Source organism: Diadema antillarum, unplaced genomic scaffold, assembly GCF_040938485.1.
Source record: "Diadema antillarum isolate AM-2024a unplaced genomic scaffold, OU_Dant_1.0 scf00000179, whole genome shotgun sequence".
Lineage (NCBI taxonomy): Eukaryota > Metazoa > Echinodermata > Echinoidea > Diadematoida > Diadematidae > Diadema > Diadema antillarum.
Window position 1 is genome coordinate 480,751 of NW_027271068.1, and position 21,508 is coordinate 502,258.

General features: G+C 36.2%; 1 protein-coding gene across 1 annotated transcript in view; it reads right to left on the minus strand.

Moving 5' to 3' along the window:
- The window catches only part of LOC139722994 (carboxy-terminal domain RNA polymerase II polypeptide A small phosphatase 1-like), a 62,791-nt gene that overhangs the window by 11,078 nt on the left and 30,205 nt on the right, over positions 1-21,508 (minus strand). Inside the window, exons 4-5 of the mRNA XM_071634271.1 lie at positions 11,296-11,397; positions 3,198-3,254 (exon numbers count right to left, since the gene is read on the minus strand). Of these exons, the coding sequence (XP_071490372.1) occupies positions 3,198-3,254; positions 11,296-11,397 (159 nt within the window). The remainder of the gene's footprint in view (positions 1-3,197; positions 3,255-11,295; positions 11,398-21,508) is intronic.

A 21,508-nucleotide genomic window follows, 5' to 3' on the forward strand; every position in this document is an offset into this window, starting at 1 on the left:
AGGAATTTCCTGCCAGTAATGGCAAGTCAGAGGTCGAAATGAACACTATCCCCGTTGAGTTGACTCACAGCAACGATAACATCATGGTGGGGGGGGGGGGGGATTGACCACCGACTCATTACTATTCTAACTGCCGTTTGAAGCACTGCCATTCCTGGTGAAAGATGAAAGAAGGTAGGTGTGACCCCTATTAATGAAGCCAACGACAGACTGATCCCTACAGGTGCATTTTTTAAGTAGGCTTTAGCATTATGATTCAAATTCCTTCCACTTTTTATAGCCCATGAAAACCAACAAGCCACTTCAGGCCTACAGTTATGGGATATGGCTGTGAGCAAAATGCACATTACAAGCGCTGCAATCAAAGGCTAAGGGGGAAAGTTGGGAACAATGCCACATCACTATGGGGTCTGGGGGATGAGACTAGGGGAGCGCCCGGTGACTAAATGCTACATGTCGCATGATGCATCACAGAGCACTTATCAATTGGCACATCAGCTGCTGGGTCTTCATGATCAGCTGAAAAGCAGGACCTGAGGTTTAAAGGGGAACATCACCTGTTTCACACTCTTAACATCCCCCTTCCCCAAACTTCATAATCAATTTAGTACAACACAAGAAAACTATTAGAGCTGCACACAAATTTAACCCAGAAATTGCTCCTATACACAAAACTTAGAATATTGATAACACTAAATACTTAAACAAATAATCTATTTACCGTACTCAATTATATTTTGCAAAACAAAGCTATAATAGGACAAGCAAATTTTAGTTCATGACCAACAAGAAAAACAAAATCGTGCACGCCACATTGATTTACATCATTATGGCTCCTTCCCCATATTCTATTCATCTGTTATACCATATTGTATCTAAAACACTCCTTTTTGTTGTAAATTTAGTACCAATACAGGAGTCTCTTTACCTTTTTCTGTTCGACTAACATTCAAATAACACATATCTAGAGAAAAGACATTTTGTTGGCTGCACAAGAGGAGTAAAAACATACCAGCACTCATGTTGTGTTGTCTTTAATATTAAACTACTAATATCAGTGTGCATAGTTATCTATATGTGAAGAGCAGTCTTCAGAATGTTATCTTAATATGTTTTGTTTGCATAAGTGGACAGCCTATCAATCTATTACTTTCACTTTCTATGACTTCACATAACATTCATGCTGACGTGAATCAGCAAGAACAAAATCTCGAGATTTGCTTCATGATAGATATCTTGAAGACTTTTGCCAGTGATAACATAAAAATCTCACTAAATAGCTCGATCAACATCACACTCTAAATCACAAGAGATCTTGCACCTGATTCCAGCATTATTAGGCCCGTTCACACACAAGGGAAAAAGTGCGATTTAAAAATCGATTTTCTTATCGCGATCAAAATTTCGAAATTTTTTCGTGTGTGGACAGAAAAATCTCACTAATTACCGCGATCCTTATCGCGATCCAACTCGCACTATTAGTGCGATTTTTCAGAATAATCGCGATTATTTTGCTTGTTTACAAAATCGAGTCTCTTTGAATCACGCGCGCGCGAAACTCTTACAATTTGCACAGCGGCGATTGTGTGAACCGTAGAGCTAATAACCTAGGCAAATTCCAGGATATATATTTGAAAACCCCCACAGACAAATTGTGCACAGCTTTATCACTGACATTCATGTACACCTAGGTATTTTTGTACACAAGCAGCCTAAGAATTTTGGCTGGAGCCAATCATTACTGATGAGCTGAGGATTCTATGCACACATTCACTGACAAGCAATTTTATTAGAACAGGCCTCCACTAGTTATGGTTTTCGAATGTACCACGGTGTGCAGCAAATGAAGATAGAGCTGATCAAGCCAACCTTCGCTCCCCTTGCTACCGAGTCTCTGAGATACCTGAACACCTCGGTAGTGTCCAAGTAGTCACTACAGTTGCAAAACATTGTGGTGCACGGCTATCTACGGCTGATTTTAGAAGAAATATGTAATGCATCATGTGAATTGCAGTCTTTACATATCATGTATGTACCTGTATGGTACCTTCATTTTCGTATCATTATTTTGATTATGTCTCCGTTCTCTGTCACAATGATTTCCTTACCTTTAATGTGCAAAATCAGCCATGAATTATTATGAACCATGTGTATATTTCTGAAAGTGATCATCGTTGATTACAAAATGTATATTGTACCATACAGAAACAATAAAATGAAATGAAAAAAGCTTTCCCAAGAGCGTGGACCTTTTTTGATACAAAGCATTGGGCACACAAACACACTATGAATACAACACAGAAGGGTAAGCACATGAGATGCAAGTCCCAGTGCCAATGTCAAAAGCCACTGGAGCTCCAAATACTGTATACACTGTTATTTTCGCATACAGATATTTTCGCGAATGAGGAGGTCACAGACATTTTTGCGAGAGTTTGCGAGATCTTGTTTTCGAGAATTGACACAGAGGCCTTCACAAGCACACCATTACCTTAGCGCATGGTGACATTTTTGCATGTTGTTAAAATTCGCAGTCCAACTGTGATTCGCAAAATTTGCGAAATTCGCAAAAATATAAGCTCATACAGTATTTGACAAGTGCTATTACAGCTGCAAATTGGCAATGCTGGCACAGACAATTCAAGTCAAGAGAAACCAAGAAAGCACATGAACAACAGCTACTACAGTTAAATGTTCCAAGCTCTATCAAGAGCCAGCTTACACCTTTAACCCATTGAGGATGAGTCCCGAGTATACTAGGGCAGGTGTCTATGGGAAATGCATGTTGTAGCAAAATCAGTCCGTCCTCAACGGGTTAAAATGTCAGGAATTCCCCCTCCCCCACCCCCTACCACATCCCCCATCTAGATGTTGAGGTGATAAGATACCCATATCAGCAAAGCGCATTCCTAGTCAAAATGTGGAGTGTCCATCTTGTGTCCATTCTCAAGACCTCCATATATACTTTCAAATCGCCCCACTGCAGCAAGGTTGCCATTTTGCCAAATCCAGCCTAGGGCTGACATCATACCGGCCAAATCCTTTTCTAGCGGGCATGCTCTACATGTTAAAGCCCTCAAGCCAGAATGGTCAGAATAGCTCATATACAAAAAGTTTAGTGAATTACTTCAATTTCAATTCATCATAAATGTATGATTATTTTAAACCACAAATTGATATAATGTTGGGAAACTTACCTCATGAACTGTACCGTCAATTTCTACAGGAACAACAAAATCTGCATTTGAAATTGGCTGCAAAGAGAAGAAAAGATAGAAATGTATGAGACACTACGTTGTGCCCACAACATGACTTTGGATTTCACTGGAATCAACTGTCTACTCCCCCTTGCGAGATCTACCGGTATACATCACAGATCTAAACATTCTGTGGATATTTGGCAGTATGTTTCTTGTTTGCATCGACACTCAGTCCCATTGTCAACAATCCTCAAACATTTTTGTCTTTTGGGAAGTAAATTTCAAATGTTAACCTCCAGGGCACTCATACTCGGTGCAATCTGTATGCTTAACATAAACAGCCACTGACAGGTCTATTTTTAGGTATGGGTTGAAATGTGATCGTATTCTGGACTGCTTGCTAAATCCTCCACATGAACAAATACACCATGTATGAGGAGTGTCCACGTATACAGCTACTCGTGGAGAGTATTGATCTTCAAGGTCCAGATCAAACAAGAGCCAGTCATCTTCTTTTGATGCCATCTTTTGCGGATATTTACTCACTGGCTTGTAGCAAACGTTGCTTCTTTTGCTGGCAAACCGTTGTGGCTTACAAATGGCATGAGTGACAAATATTTACACTGGAAAAGGGTCCCGGTATGTGGCTGCGTGTCTGTTTCAGCATATTACACTGCACTCAAAGGGGAATGCACAAACGCAGAAAACATGTTATTCTCGGAATGACCTGTGAGTGTACACTATTAGGTGGATCACATTAAGATTATTGTGGTATCATACAACAGTACAATGTAATTTTATACCATTCTCATTGGTAAAATACCATGATAATATGAAAGTTACAGATGCCACTGTACTTGAGTTTGCAACCGTTCTCATTCAGGAAGTACTGTGGTATTTTTGGCCCAAAAGTACACCTCTATGAGGTAACCACTGTGCATGCGCATTCTCCTGTGGGAAGAAGACATGAAGTGTGCCAAGTCATATGTAAAATACACCACTACTATATGGTGGGCGGTATTTGTTACATGATTCACAATGAAGTCATGTATACATACTATGCATGAAGTTTGAATTATCAACCTAAATACCATGGCATTTTGCAATGAAGCTGTTATTTTACAGTGTAGTTCACAGTGTATTTGTGTTCATATTACAAAATAACTGCACTGAGTTCGAGCGGTAATTCACCATCAGTGTGCATGAGCCTATTGAGCATGCCTGCTGTCAACCCTAAAGTTAAAGTCCACTGAAGTTGACCCTGATAATTAGAGTGGGATCAAATGATTGTAACAGTAGAAGTTTCCTCTAAGAATTGACAGCTGTAGATTTTTAAAGGTTCGCCTGTCTGTATTCATAAAATCATGATATTGGTCTCACTCACATATTTTTTTATTTTAAAAATGCAAATATGGTGATGTCATCACTTTATGAGTCTCCTAAAAAAAAATATCAAATTACTTACACACAAATCTCATATTTGTGAGGTGATCGCACATTGGCTGACCTAATTTGCATCAAAATGACCAACATTACTGTCCCATTGAAAAAAACAAAAATACAGACCTGTGCATTTTATGGTACCATTTAATGTCTTTGGTTTTTGACTGATCTTGATCGGACCTACCAGGTATACCATTTCCTGAGTTTGTTTTACTTGACTATTAAAAGGCAGTGTTCAGTAATGTTTTCAGTTGGCAAAAATCTGCAAAGTGATGAGGTCCTACATACTACCAGTATATCTTGATATTGCACCAAATATAAAAGCTATGAAAAATATGTGGTTGGATATGACAGTGTAAAACTCAACAAGGGTAAAAAACCTGTGACTTAATCCTTAAAAAAAAAAAAAAATGATATCATTGTTGGAATATAACAATTATTTCAGAAAAAGTTTCCTGGCATAATGGAATATGATCATAGATGATTTAAAGATCATCTTCCCTATCCAGGATAGCCTCTTCAGTGTTGCCACTGCTCTACCAGAAGGCCCTGCCATTATTATTTACCCTAGCGTTGACGGGTACCCATTTATACACCTGGGTCAAGAGGGAGGTGGTGGGTAAAATCATCTTGTCCTTGGATGTAGGCACTCGACAGGATTTGAATTCAGGACCTCCCATGCCAAATCTTGATATCCACTATACCACAGCGTGTAGATATTTTGAAAGTACAAGCACAATTTTGAAAACTCTTGTACACGTGCTTCCTTGAGTGTTTCTTCATCCATTTGTTGAACATTATATTTGATCTGTCAGCAAAGTTGGACATTTCTTCAAGACTGGGCTACCTAAATGGCAAAATAGTATCTTTAAACTGGGCACTTTGTGCTGAGGAAGTTCAGCCAAGAAATAGGGCATGACAGCAAGTTTGTTTGATGACTGCCTGAAAGTTGCTTTCCCAGCATATTCTACATATCTGACATTTAGAAACCTTTCATGTTTCTCTTTACTGTATGTTTGGGGTGTTTTTTTATGCCGAAAGAATGTATGCGTGGAGGAAAAATGATACATTCCTGTTATCTGGTCGGCATGGTAACAAAATACTCTGAAAGGCAGGAGCTGACTGCAATATGAGGAAAGTTTCGGTTTTCTTGTAGAGTTAGGGAAGGAAACACGAAAAACAGAAGTCGATCTGTCCTTAACAGTGCTTACCACTTTGCTGTAACAGCATCTGTATTTCAGGGCTTATAAACTGGTTTACAAAAGGAAAGGGGGGGGGGGGACACTGTTGTGGAAGCGATTGACTGTTGCCTGTCAAATTAAGTAAGCAAAACTAGAATAGCCGATCATCTGAAAGCTTCAAAAAGAGCTTCTGTGCTATGTGTATAAAAACAAGGTGAACCTCTACTGATTGCTTAATTTAACCCAATTTTAAACTCTGATTTGAAATATTGTTTCAAAATTTTTTTGCAATATTCTTCTACAGATGAATTTGGCTTAAAAAAGAAAGATGACTTGCATCACAAAATATTGTGTTTTATCAATATGAAGGCATTCTTGGATCTCAAGAACAAACTAAATGTGTCCATGGATTTGCACTATTTAAACATTACTGAAATATTAAACACCAACCCCATTCTTTTGGTACACACATTCATACCAAGATACTAGAATAACAAACTGATTTCATTTCATTAAACTGATAACGGAAATAATAGAGTAATACATTATTTGATTCCATAATTGATACAGGTTCACTTCTCTGATAAACACATAAATTATGTAAGTACACAACAATACACGTAGACAAACAAACAGTTGTATACAACCTTACACACATACATGTACAACCTCACACACATACCGGTACATACGCACATTGTACACACATTTGTACACACATTCACACATGTACAATGTATTATGTACGTACAGTATGTGTATTACAACTGTACAAACATATGTATAATTTACTTATAATGACAAGGCCCAGGGTCCATGCCTCAACTAGCTATTTGCCTAATTGGATTTGCCTATTCATGCATTTATCAAAGGCTATTGAGATAATTAACCTGCTAGGGGTATACAACATCGTATGTGATCGATAATTTGAAATGGCTTACAGACGCCGCAGACCACCTGGGACATGCACCGAGAGCTCAGCCCCAATTGACTAATGGTGGAATATACAGTCAGTACCACTTCGTCAGGAGTAAAACCTTAGGGCCCAAATTCATGAAGGTGGTACAAATGAAACCATGGTTTAAACCATGGACAAAAACCATGGAGCACCAAGTGTCGCACGGAATATTTCGTTACGAAATTGGTCATTTTGTCGATGAAATGATTATTTTGTAACGAAATGACAACATTTTGTAACTAAATGAACACTTAGTCCACGGTCATTTTGTCGGTCATTTTGACGGTCATTTTGTCAACGAAATGACCAATTTCGTAATGAAATATTTCGTGCGACACTTGGCGCTCCATGGTTTTTGTCCATGGTTTAAACCATGGTTTCATGGGCAAGTCCAAGATAAGGTCCCCTCAGAAGGCAAAATTTCATCTTTGCTCAATATTGACATGTTTGGTATCATTTTGAAGCTTATGAGTTGAAGTTTTGATTTCCGTGAAGGAAAAATGATATTATGTAAATTTATGCAAATTTCAAGGGCTTCATTTGCATAAATGTGAAACACAGCGTTACGTATGGGACATTTATAAAAATTCATATTAATTCAAAGGAAAGCAAATAATATTTGATTAATGTGTGGACATAAGAAGTTCATCACATAGTTTAACTTGGTATGAAAATTTAGGGATTATGCAAATGATTATGCAAATTAGCTCGTGTCCTATCATGAGATGTCCCATACGTAACAAAATGAGGTCATTTTTTTAGGTTTTTTCTTAAATTGCTAAGGTTATTTTAATGCCCTTTTGGAAAGTTCTAATTTATTGTTTAGAGAAATTAAATACCAGAGAAAAAAGAAAAAAAAGTAAAAGAAATATTTTTTATTAGGCATTGAAATAATGTTACGTATGGGACAAATGCGTTACGTATGGGACATCCTCATACATATTGCATGTGAATGCATGTAGCTAGCTGGGAAGGTCTCTCAGTACACAAATGGTCAATCATCCTGAAGAAAGCATCCCAACATTGTAGCTACTTTTTGAGTGATAGACACTTGAAACAATACATGAACTTGACTGAACAATTTTCAGAAAGGGGGAGGGGAAAATGGCAAAATACACAATGAAAAATCAGCATAAAAGGGATGGTATAGTTTTTTGTAGAAATGGGGATTCAGTTTTCAACATTTAAAGAGATGATTGGAAACCAATTATATGAATTACTTAAGAGCATAAAATCCTAAGACTAGAGGAATTCAAAGTTTATGTGATGGAGATCCAATTTGAAATGGTTGTGATATATATAGAAGGAAAAAAAAGTAAAATGATTTTTTTTTTTTATTGCAAGTGATACACAAATTGTCCTTATTCAGTTTTCAGTAGTAGCCACAACAAAATTCATGGGTATACATACTGAGGTGTGACTCGAATCAATGACTTGACTGCTAGACAGACATCATATATCTACTCGATTACTGGGGTTCCACGCAGCAGGTATTGCTTATTTATTAAACTTAATATTTCTTGTGTCAAGTTGTGTTTTATTGAAACTAAATGGCAAACTGCCCTTCATCAATGCAAGTAAACACTTTAAACTATTCAATTTTTCAGTAGTAACTATCCTGATAAAAATAGGGCATACATACTCAGGTTGGTCATAAAAAATATAGAATATGATTGAATGTGATTATGATGGTAAATATCTGGGAATATTGTTCCCTTGTCAATCTGGATCAGTATTTGAGTAATTTCAACTGATTCCACCTCAATAATTAGGCAAAAAATTTGTTTAAATGGGTATTTTGCAAAATTATTTTGCAAAATACCCATAAACATGGTTCTCCACACACTAAACGAATGGGGGACAAAGGGCATGCATACCCAGGTTGGTCATAAAAATATAGAAATATGATTGAATATGATTATAATGGTGAATATTTGGGGAATATTGTTTCCTTGACAATCTGGATCAGTATTTGAGTAGTTTCAACTGATTTTACTTCAGTAATGATGCAAAATACCCATAAACATGGTTCTTCACACACTAAATGAATGGGGGACAAACTGTCCCATACGTAACTGTCCCATACGTAACACGTCATGTCTGTCTTTAATTAGAACCTGTAATTAGAGCTTTTTGACTAATGACATGAAACTTACTTGTAATAATCTTGAGTGTTGTGACTTTCATCACAGTGAGTTACAAGTTGTAGAATGATATACTTTCAGAGAGTTTTGAGGTTGAAAAAAATGTTCAAAAAAACGAAATTTTTCTGGTCCCATACGTAACGGCACATATTTTCTCTTCTAGAATATAATTGTCAAGGTCATTTTTCTCAATTTTTTACATGATTATACTTCCTCTAGATATCAATCACCATGATGAAGTTCAATATGATCAAAGGCCCTTAACACTACTTTTCAGGTCATTAAAGTCTCTGAATGTCCCATACGTAACGTGCGCGTTATCTTGGACTTGCCCTCATTTGTACCACCTTCGTGAATTCGGGCCTAAATGTCCTGATTTATTTTATTAACTAAAGTGACTATTTTAGTTACAAGATGTCAGAAATTGAGCATTACTCTGAACGATACTCAATGTTCAATTTGTGAGGTACAATGTAACACTACCACATCACATGTCACATGTACACACATTGTCCTTCACCTAAGGGCTAGGCTGGGCTCAGCATGCTTGGTTGACTAGTATTAAAAGTGGTGTACAGACTAGAGGCTGTAAAATATTTTAGGGTGGATAGAGTTTACATGCAGACAAGTAGTGGGCCACAGCTCGCAGGAACCAGATTTGCCAATGGGGGAATGTCAGTTCTATGTGACTAGTTGAAAACTGTGTCCATGGTACTGTACCTTTCATGGTACTTATACATACTAATTTCCACAAATTTTGCAAGTCGAGTAACATTCATGAATATCCAATAGCAACTTGCAAAAATATTGTCTGTAATGTCTCCCATGAAACAAATAATCTGCATATAATCTCCTTGGTCAGACAAAACATGGATGATACTTACTTTTCATTAAATCAATAAGGTTCTTGTGAACACAAATCTATTAAACCACTAACAAAATTATCTTAAAAGTCTGAATTCCTGAAAAACATGTCATGTACAGTAGTAGATCTAAATATTCTGGCAGAAATGCAATGCACAAAATCCAGTCATTGCCAGGTTTAAATTTTGTTTGTTTTTTTATTTGATTTTGTTCACTGGTGCTCTTATCTAATTACTTCCCGTATAACAGACATGTAAATTGCCGCAACTGATGATGTCATGATTTTTTTCCTGTTCAGACTGAATAATGAGGTCTTCGCACTTTCAGCAGTAATACCTGTATGTACAAATTTTCAGCTTGTTCAACAAGGGGACTTCAAACACCTGCATGATATTATCAGTGTTGTGGCCGTGAATAGGTACTGTAAATATAATAAAGTCAGGGTATAAGAGTTTTGGAAGCTAGCAAATAAGGCAGGGTATGGAATAGTGAGTTATTGCAGCTGTCTGCAGTCTCCTATCCACCACAAGTCAATGTGAATTATCAGGCATTGCCCTGATTAACCTCTCCTGAAATTAACACTACAGCTGTATATGAGCCAAACACACTGAAAATAAAAATAGCAAAACAATATATCTAAATTTCAGGAGTATTATCTACCACATATTTGGATTCTCAGAAATTTTACATTGAATACCAACTAGTAAAAATCAAAGTGCTGTGTCACTCCATCCTTACGTTGTGTAGGCTTTTAAATTTCCAAGTTGTCAAAGCTCGTAAAATCTATTCACTTTGTTTTCATTTTTCATTTCTAACGAGATTAACATACTTTAAATTCACTAAATGTAAGTTAATTGCACTAAATTCAACAGCACACAATGGCTCGTACACAGTGAGGCAACTACATGTACTGTACGACACAAGCCAGCTCTAAAATTTTGACTTGCAGCTGGTTAGTATATATATGTGCAATCAAATTGGTCAACTGAACATCTAACCCATCTCAAGTCCTGGGCAAATTTGCTGCACAATTCATCATCTTGTCAGCATTTAATTGACACTTTGCTCTTTTATAAATATCATATGCAGCAAGTTGAATTAATGAAATCTGCATACAGACAAAAAAAAAAAGGACTAATGCTAATTTGAGAAAGATATACATTAATTCCTAGTTACGTTTAACCTGCTCATATCTGTCACCAATTTAATGATCTTTTATCACACATTTGTATTTTAAAAGCCATTTACAAGCCCATGATAATCCTGCACAGTTGAAGAAAAGCTAGCATATGACAAAATAGGAGCTCAAATAAAAGAAGAATGTTGTATTTTACCTCGTAAAATCCAAGTTGCAATATCAAAAAAGAAAGTAACAAAAAAAAAAACAGAGATACAGAGCCCTCTTAAGTATACACCCACACACACACACACACACAAAGGTTTTTAGGACTTTGATAAGAGTGAAACAGCACACAGGCACTTGAATTACAACATAATATACTCACCTTAAATGAACTATGTACTAACGTCTCGTCTAAGTCGATGACTATACAGCATTTATGTGCGTCCTGCTGTCTCACCTGGGGAAGAAGATATTTATTTGGTTGCTATGGAGATGGAGATAAACAAAAGGGAAGAGAGAAAATATACAAACTCTGTTATGTGAGAAATACACAAATACAGTGATATGACCATGTACCCACAGATTACAACTTTGTGTACATGGCTAGGCAGTACAACTCTATTGGAGCTGGAACCATCACACATTTCTTGATATGAAGGCAAAAAAGAAAAAAGATTTTGAGGTACAGTAATCATTTATGTCTTTCCCGAGACTTCTTAAAGAGTACCTGTGATGTAAATGAAAAATAAACAATTACATGCACAGGGGACTTTCCATTCCCCCTCAATGAGGTTTGAAATGAAAGTATAACATCACAGCAAATCAGGCACAAACACAAGATCTACCAATGTCCAGCAAAACAGAACGGTTTACTGAGGCAGCAAAGGGACATGCACGGGACTGAAAGGGTTATAAAAACTATGCTGAGATACAAAAACAAGGCCACAGCCAGGAGTTTATATAATGATTTTAATCTATTCCCATCGCAATGGCTCGACTCCGAACTCATCAGCTATCGCTATGTCAGGTACTGTTAGGCAAACTATTGAACACTTCTCTTCCGTTTTTTACAACATATTTTCTGCTTGCAAGATTGCAACTTGCACGTTAGAGTACTGGTACACCCAAGACATTCTACTGACCAGGGAGACACCTCCCTGTACTGACCTACCACCTTGTTTAATAGCACTGATTGAAGCGATTTGCTTTGCTTGTTCCTGTGAACAGTACCCATATGTATAGCAACTATATTATGTTGACAGAGATTACAAACAAGAGCCTTATACAGAAAAAACAAAAACAAAACACTGAAGTGGATTATTCAGATATGCAGTTAGTATTCTATGGCTTGCTATTTGTTTCAGTAAGGCTCACTTGTGTTTCTGGATTCATTCACAGGCACCTCATAATGCACCATATACATGATAATCAAAATCTTATGGAGTCATTGGTCTCTTGTGTTCTAAAGCAAGGCCATTATAGGGGGCCATTACAGAACACAGCAGAATAACAATCTATAAACTCTGCTTTTCCTTGTGCAGCATAAAGCTATTGTCCAAGCATTCATGTGGCAAATGAAATGTGGAGAGTCCTAATCGTAAAATCTGTCATAAAACTACACTTGTTTTAGTACCACGTACAGTAGGTACTACTAGACTCCTCTCCTATTGTATATTCTGAGTTGTGCAGACCAGCAAAAACAAAAGAAAGCTACAAACCTTAAAAGAACATGAAATATGAAATACAAAAACTGCTGACACAAAAATGAATATGTGGAATCATGGAATCCTGAAAAAAAAAAAATTCCTCGAAGTACATAAAATAGCACAGTCAGTTATTTGAGCTTCAGCAAAGTCATATTTAATCATCATGCTTTTTAATTTTTATTCATTCAAACATTATCCATGCACATCATGCAACATAATGTCTTCTTCAACAATTTTGTTATCATCTCGTCATTATACTCTGGTAGCCAAAACTGCAAGACACTGCTTGCCTTTGTTCCAAATGTTGTCTAGTTATTGATTTGTCAGATATTACTCAAGTACGCCTATTCCTGCTCTACTTTTGATCTCATAATATCTACTTCCCACAAGCATCATTACACATAATTTTTTGTTTACTGTTGAATTCATAAATCAGGTCTATGTAATTCTTTGTAATTGATGTGATAATTTTTTAGTTCCTTGATGCCAATATACAGCAATGTTTGCTGCGTCTCTATCTCATGGTTCCCTTTAATATCAGGCCTATGAGATTGGTTTGGCACTACCCTGTGTTCATTTGTTTAAGTTTGTTTTTTCGTCTTTTTTGCTTGTTTGTTTGTTTCATTGAAAATGTAATTGATGCTTCAATGAATAATATATGATAATGAATGTTTGTTTTCATTGCTGTTTTTGCATAAAAAAACAGACGTTGATGAATAAATGAATAAAATAAGATATTGAAATTAAAGTTACTCTCGCTGGTTCCAAGGTATGCTGCTTTGCCCACTACAGCTAAATCCTAATGCTGGGCTAGTAAAATATGAGGGGAAGAAGAATATTGTGCACATGAACTCACTCCCAGTATAAAATGCCCTTTGGTCATTCCTTTTCAAGTCTGTTGGCAGTATAGAAACACCTCGACATGGTCAGCTTCTATGTTGGACGAAAAACTTCCTAAGAATTTGGTGATGATTAATTAAAACACATGCACCGTTCATAATTTTTGCTTTCTCCTAGCTTCATTATTCATATCTCAATGAATACCATCACTTACGAGAAAATTGCAGTGGAGAGAATTCTTATTTCCTCATTTTGGAATCAATGTCTCTTGCATTCCCAAAGCCAAGTGGCTATTAACATAATGATGCAGAGCCACCCTACTGCCCAGAACTGACAGGGTACTAATAATCGGTCCCATTTGGTCTGGTGAGCTGTGTCCCACGCACCAGCCTTCATGGCGTGTAAGTCATCCTGGAAAATCATTTAGGATGCAATCAATACATATTGCTTTGAATAGCCTCTTGGACAGGAGGAGAATGCACTGGATGCCTTCTGAAAGGCAGCAGCATATTAGCGAAGAAGAGGCCAATGAAAACGTAGAATTCACTCACTGCAACTCAGGCTTTTTATAGCCCGAATGCCACAACCAAGGTAAATGCCATAGGTGAATCCACACTCAATCATGTAATGGATACTATCCAACTATTTACTTTTCCATCGAACTATAATTTCCAGTAATGGACTCAGTAGCAAGATAGACTCTTTATTGCCTGCCTTAAAAGAGGTATAATGAAATATAAGTAATTGGTTAGGTAGTGGAGACGACACAATGCGATACATCATATACACATGTACATGTACATGTACCAGCACATCTTGATTTCTCCACCCTGCCCCATTCCCTCTCCCAAGTCTTATTGCTTCTCACCTATTTGTACCAGTCTTACAGGTAGAATGATGATAGATTTAATCCACATCCTCCCCCCCCCCCCTGCCATTATCGCTAGATATCATCTACAGCTCCTCATTTAACAACCCCCCCCCCCCAGCCACTTTGAACAACCACTGAATATCACTTCACTTTGAAAGCACATTGTACTGAAATAGCAGTGACTGCATGCCAAGTTCCAAGCTCAAACTTCCTTTCCTGTTTTCATAGTAATCGGAAATAACAGAAGAGATTTAGTTTCAATACAACTGGACAAAATGTAGCAGAATAATAAAATTCTATTTAAAGATGATCCAAATGTTGTCATGAACCATTTAAAATATGGCAAAATCACATGATATGCAAATTAGATAAGAGGATGTCATTGCCCTGCAACTCTCCCATTAGACGGTCATGTGCATAGTACATAAACAATATCATCAAATACCTAGTTTGCCAACAATTCAGCGACTACAACCCCCTTTAAACAATAATTAGATAAAACCACTACCATTTGATATGAAAGATATGATTTCTCCTTCCTACAAATTGCTCTTTGACATAAAAGAGCTCACATCCTAATCAGTGCTAGAGTCACAGCCACTATAAAAATCATTTCTTACAGCTGTACATGTTTTAGTGTATTTGTTTGATTTTATCGTAAATATGTTATGAACCAAACTTGGACCATTTTGGTTATTTTCACTTTATGTTCTCCTAAATGTCATCAAAAGTGCCTATCTGCCAGACCCTCCTACCAGTACATCCTAGATAATCGCTTTGATAACATAATGATATCTCCTATAAAGCATTTATGGTCACGATGGAAGCCCCATAAAAAGGTCATTAAGATTCTAAATTTTGTATGATCAAGAGAAAATGGCATGTACTACAAGGCACAGGAAACCCCAACATGAAATATGCATTTTTGTCTCTGCATTCCCATACAGAATGTTCCCATCTCTGACGCAATGGATATCACTTAGAAGTTGTAAGAACATATTACTGTCAGTTAAAGGCCCATAAGACATAATTTTTACTCAAAAGTAGAATATATCATTGGTGTTGGCACTCTACTGTGGTCATGGCATCCCATCTATGCTATTTGTTTACAGCTGTATATTGATAGTTTCGATTGAGTAGCATTTTTAAACATTCTTGTGCAGTTCAGTGGAAACTTGTATGAAATAAACTTTTATGTTTAGATAATAAAACTCATGAAATCAATTCATTATGGACATAAGGAGTTGAAATCAATGATTTTTTATAGTAAGACAACCCCCCCCCCCCCCCCCCACACACACACACACACATTTCTCATACACATTGATTGATCTTGAAGATAAATTCAAACACAATATTTTCGTGAGGATAGAACAAAATCACCTTCTTGGAAATGAATATCCAGCAATCAAAACCAGACCTTTAAATCCATTCTTTCTGTTGTTTCGAAACCCTTAACATATGTCTCATGGGGCATCTACCATCAAGACTTTACTTGTACATAGTTGCATAATGTTGAAATGAGTGGTGGCCCCTATTAACATTCATACTATAGTTGCCCACAGTTGGCTCATTTTGACATGAAGGAAGGGGCTCAGTCTCTTTGCAGGCAAGGCAGCACTGCCACAGTGATAATTAGTCCTTGACATACTTCCTGTTCCAAGTCTGGAATGCCACTGGAACTTTTTAAAATCACTAGGTACTGGAGGAAACATAGGATCAGAATATACAATCATTCTCCCCCTTTAAAGGCATTATTTACCATTTGAAGATGAAACCCAAACCCAGCTTAAGTCCTTCAAAATAGTTCCAAAATGTGAGGTAGGGATAGAAACAATCAAAGTAACAATTTGAATCACTATAAATCAATGTTAACTAATATTGTTTAATATGCAAAATGTGAACAATAGAACAAAACAAATGTTTCTAAACTAAACTGTCTACATTTATGGTCTAGTGGGAAAGATTGATATTTCCTTTATATGTAGGCTTTATTACGAAATTTTTATATGGTAGTAAGCTTTGTAATACAACTGACCTACACATAGATGCATCAAATGTAGTATCTTTTTTTTTTTTTTAAAGAAAAAAAAAAGAATTAAAACACTGCTCCCTATGGTAAACAGTTTAATTCCTTATAGAGCCCAAATCAATGTTTTGCTGGGGGTGAATCTCCAGTGTCTCTGACACCACAGTGTGATGGAGACAAAGATCAAAGTCTCTATACGTTAATAGCACTGTTTTTCGGTGAAGAAATATGCAGGTAGTCTGAACTGAAATTTGACACAACCATGCCATCTTGCCCCTAAAATCTTCATATAAAATTCATAATTAATTAGGAGAGCAACCAGAACAGGACTACTGTAGTACTCCTTAAAAGTATTAACCGGGGGGCCAAAAGCTGAAAACAGAGGTCGAGTTGCACTCTCTCTACAAACTAAGTAGACCATGCTTATTTTCAAGTTTTTATTGTAACAAACAACATTCCACTGGTCTACCTCAAAAAATTTGTTGCGAAAGCCTCCAAATCCAAGATGGCGTCCAAGATGGCCGCCATATTCACTGAATTTGTTATTTGAAAGATAGAATTTGATAAAAACATCAAATTTCAACAAATGTGATGTCATATGAAAGAGAATAAGATTTTCTACAAGTTGATACCATTTTTGTGGGTTATTGTGACAACTGGATTGAGATTTTAAGGAAAAACACTCATTTTTTGATATTTTTCTGAAAAAAGGAAAATCATGAAAATGCTTGATTCAGCATAAATCAGAGAAAGACTGAAGGATTATCTTGAAACATCTCAAGAATTTTGTTTGACATATAATTAATATTTGGAGAAAATTAGGGGTCAGTACCATTTTTGGTTCAGGAGTTATAATGTCTCAAACTTAAAAACTCACTACGTAAGAATGGCCATTTTAGTTGTGACCAAGACCTTGTTGGTCATAAAAAAGTCTGCGCGCGCCAAGACTACTACACGCACCACTGGCACTGGCGCTGCTACCAGCGCCAGTAGTGCGTGTAGTAGTCTTGGCAAATGCAGACTTTTTCTTTGACAAACAAGGGTTTGTGCCTGCAAACTAACTTTTCATATCAAGTGGTAGCTCAGGTGATACTGATCGCTATTATTTCAAAGTAGATTATTCTGAAGCAGATGAGATGAAGCAAACAAAATTTCAAATAGAGGTAATAGCTTGAAACTGGGCACCAATCTTGTTATAGATAGTTTAAGACACAATTTAGATCAACCGTTCAAAAAAAAAATCAAGATGACAGCCATCAAAGTTGACATAGATTTAGTGTATTGCGCCAAAGTAAATGTATTATTTCGATTTTGATACAATTTTGTCTGTTGTGATATCTTAAACCGTCTTAGGTTTTTATGGACACATTTTTAAAAGCAGTGATATTCTACTCTCTGAAAAAGAAAAAACAAATCGAGTGGAAGTTTTTACTTTTGATGTGAGGAGTGAATAACAGAAAACCGGTGAATTTAGAGTGAAATTGGAGTGACTTTTGAGTGAAAATGTTCATTTTCACTCATTTTAGAGTGACCTTAGGCAGGGCTCCACACTAACTTTTATTTTTGGTAGCCCAAAGGCAAATATCTGACCTTTTTTGGTGGCCCGATCAGGCCACCAAATTCTTCATTTCTGACATTTTGGTGGCCCAACATGCGTTTTTGGTGGCCCCGGGCCACCGGACCAACGTTAGTGTCGAGCCCTGCCTTTGAATAGGGATCACTCGTCACTCTTCAAGTGATCCCCGAGGTCACTCTAAAATAAATGAAAATGAATATTTTCACTCTCGAGTGATCCTGATATCTAATATGGGAAAGCATCTACCAATGGCATAAGTTCAGATCAATTGTGACACTATAACCCACATGAAGTCAGCCCAAAAACAATGTAAGAAAAATCTGATAACAGTAAATACAGTTTCAGCATGCTTATTTGTAAATGTGAATATACAGCACGAGTAATCAATTTGGAAAATTGTATTCGAACAATATACCGAAAAGTAATTTCGCACAACACATTTAAGAGCAAAGTAGAGAAATTGCCGCCATGTCGGATTTTTTTTTTTTTTTTGGGGGGGGAGGGGGGTTCGGATCAGAAGGGCTTTCAAGGACATCTACGGATCAGACATTATTACACATATACTATCATCATTCACGTTTCTACAACAGCAGAGTAACATACAAGTAAAAAAGCATGTAGTATCTTTGATACAGAAGCATTTCTTTTTTTTTATCAAAGATTGGGCCTTACCCAAACACTGGAATGAGCTCCACCCCCCCCCCCCCCAAAAAAAGACCCTTAATATGGTTTACACTAGTACAATATCGTTCGGATGTATAGAAACATGTAATAGACAGAAAGATAAGAAGATTAAAAATATATATCAAATTATAAGTTATAAGTTGAGATTTAACTTTGACGCAACACACTTAAGGTATTTTTTTGCCATGGGAGAGATATCACATTCGATTTATATGTGCAGGTTAGTTGTATTACAAAACATTCTACTATGTAAAAAAATCATAATAAAGCCTAAAACATACGGAGATATCACCATTTCTTTTCAAGAAACCATAACCATGATAACTGTTAACAATTTAGTATTTGAATTTGAATTTGAATTTGAATTTGAATTTGAATTATATAAAAAAAAACATTCTTATCAGATCTATTTAGTACATCTAACAATATTTAGCATTAAATATACTGATTTAAGTTTGTACATTAGTTGTTCTATCCCTAACTCACAGTTTAGAACTAGTTTGAGATTTTAATTAAAGCTGGCTTTTCGTTTTACGTGCACTAATGGTAAATAATGCCTTGAAAGACAACGTCGATTAATTACCGCCATCTTGAATTTTATGTTGATACTGTTTTTATCGCTAATTATTACACATTGGAAAAATTTGTGCCAAATTCCAAGCTCCTATCTCTTTTTGGAAAATTCTGTTCAATCTTATCTGCCTCAGAACAATCTACTATAATGAAATGCTACAGTAATAGCGACCAGCGTCACCTACCACTTGGCATGAAATGTTAGTTTGCATGCAGGTACTTGCAAGTCACTAGACCATTACAGTATTATATGTGACCATCAGGTAAACACATTGTATGCAAAATTTATAATGCATGAATATATTTTTTTCAAGTTTTAGATGTTAACTTGTCAACAGTGTATGATATTGCCTGTAATTCCAGAAATATGAATTATGTCTCGATCTCAGTAAATCTCAATCTCAATCGCAGGTTTCAAAATAATTCTTCAGTTCTTCTTTGATAAATACTAAATCATGCATTTTTACATTTCTTCCTTTCTTCAAAAGAATATAAAAGTATGGATCTCCCCCCCCCAAAAAAAAAAGAGAGAAGCAAACAACCCCCCCCCCCCCCCAATTTATCACAATACACAGCTAAAGTGGTATCAACATTTAGGAAGATTTGCTCTCCTTCATATGACATCAAATTTGTTGCAATCCAATGTCTCTATCAAATTTTATGTTTGAAATGTTAAATTCAATAAAAATGGCGGCCCTATTGGACCGCATCTGTACTTTGGAGGTTTTTGCAACAAATCTACTGAGGTGTATTTACGGAACATTGCTTAGTATGCTTAATATTATGTATGGTTTTGTTTATAGAGAGAGTTGAACTCGAAAAGTAAGCACGATCTTGGATTTGACCCTCTGTGACGTCTTTGGGAACAGATGCGTGCAAATACATATTATGTAAAATGGGATTTCAAGTTTGAGACATTATAATTCCTGAACCAAATACAATACTGACCTCCAAATATTGATTATATGGGAAAGACTTTGATTTCTGCATGGTTTTCATAAACATTTTTAATTTAATCTTTTGTAACTTTTTAGAGAAATATTCATAGTGCATTCTGAAAAATGTCTCCATAAAAACCTAAGATGGTTTGAAATAGGATTAAAATGTTCAGAATATATAAAAGCCATATAAATATACACCAAAACAGACAAAATTGTATAAAAATCGAAATGATACATTTACTTTGGCGCAATACACTATGTCAGCTTTGATGACCTGCAATCTTGAATTTTTTGAGTGATTGATCCAAATTTTGTTTTAAACTTTCTATAGCAAGGTTATTTCAAGCTTCTACCTCTATTTGAAAGATATTTTTTGCTTCATCTCATCTGCTTCAGAACAATCTACTTTGAAATAATAGCAATCAACGTCACCTGAGCTACCACTTGGTATGAAAAGTTAGTTTGCAGGCACAAACCCTTGTTTGTCAAAGAAAAAGTCTGCATTTGCCAAGACTACTACACGCGCCACTGGCACTGCTACAACCGCCAGTGCCAGTGGTGCGTGTAGTAGTCTTGGCGCGCGCAGGCTTTTTTTACGACCAACGAAGTCTTGTCACAACTAAAGTGGCCATTTTTACATAGTGAGTTTTCAAGTTTGAGACATTATAACTCCTGAACCAAAATGGTACTGACCCCTAATTTTCTCCAAGTATTAATTATATGTCAAACAAAATTCTTAAGATGTTTCAAGATAATCCTTCAGTGTTTATTTGATTTATGATGAATCAAGCATTTTCATGATTTTCCTTTTTTCAGAAAAATATCAAAAAATGAGTGTTTTTTCCTTAAAATCTCAATCCAGTTATCACAATAACCCACAAAAATGGTATCAAGTTGTAGAAAATCTTATTCTCTTTCATATGACATCAAATTTGTTGAAATCTGATGTTTCAATCAAATTCTATCTTTCAAATAACAAATTCAGTAAATATGGCGGCCATCTTGGACGCCATCTTGGATTTGGAGGCTTTCGCAACAAATTTTTTGAGGTAGACCAGTGGAATGTTTTTTGTCACAATAAAAACTTGAAAATAAGCATGGTCTACTTAGTTTGTAGAGAGAGTGCAACTCACTCGTTAAGTAAGCGACTTTTTGGGGTTTGGCCCTCCGGTTATATACTATATTTCAGCTTTTGAATTAGCCTATGCTCCAAGATGCAAGCCAAACAATCATACATCTTTACTTTTCAAATTCACAGTGGACACCAGGACCCCACCACATGCAAAAGAAGTATCCAATAACATTTACATCCATGTAATACATGTACATTAGGCCTACCCCTGTGAGATTTTATATGCCATTGTACTTGGCTTTC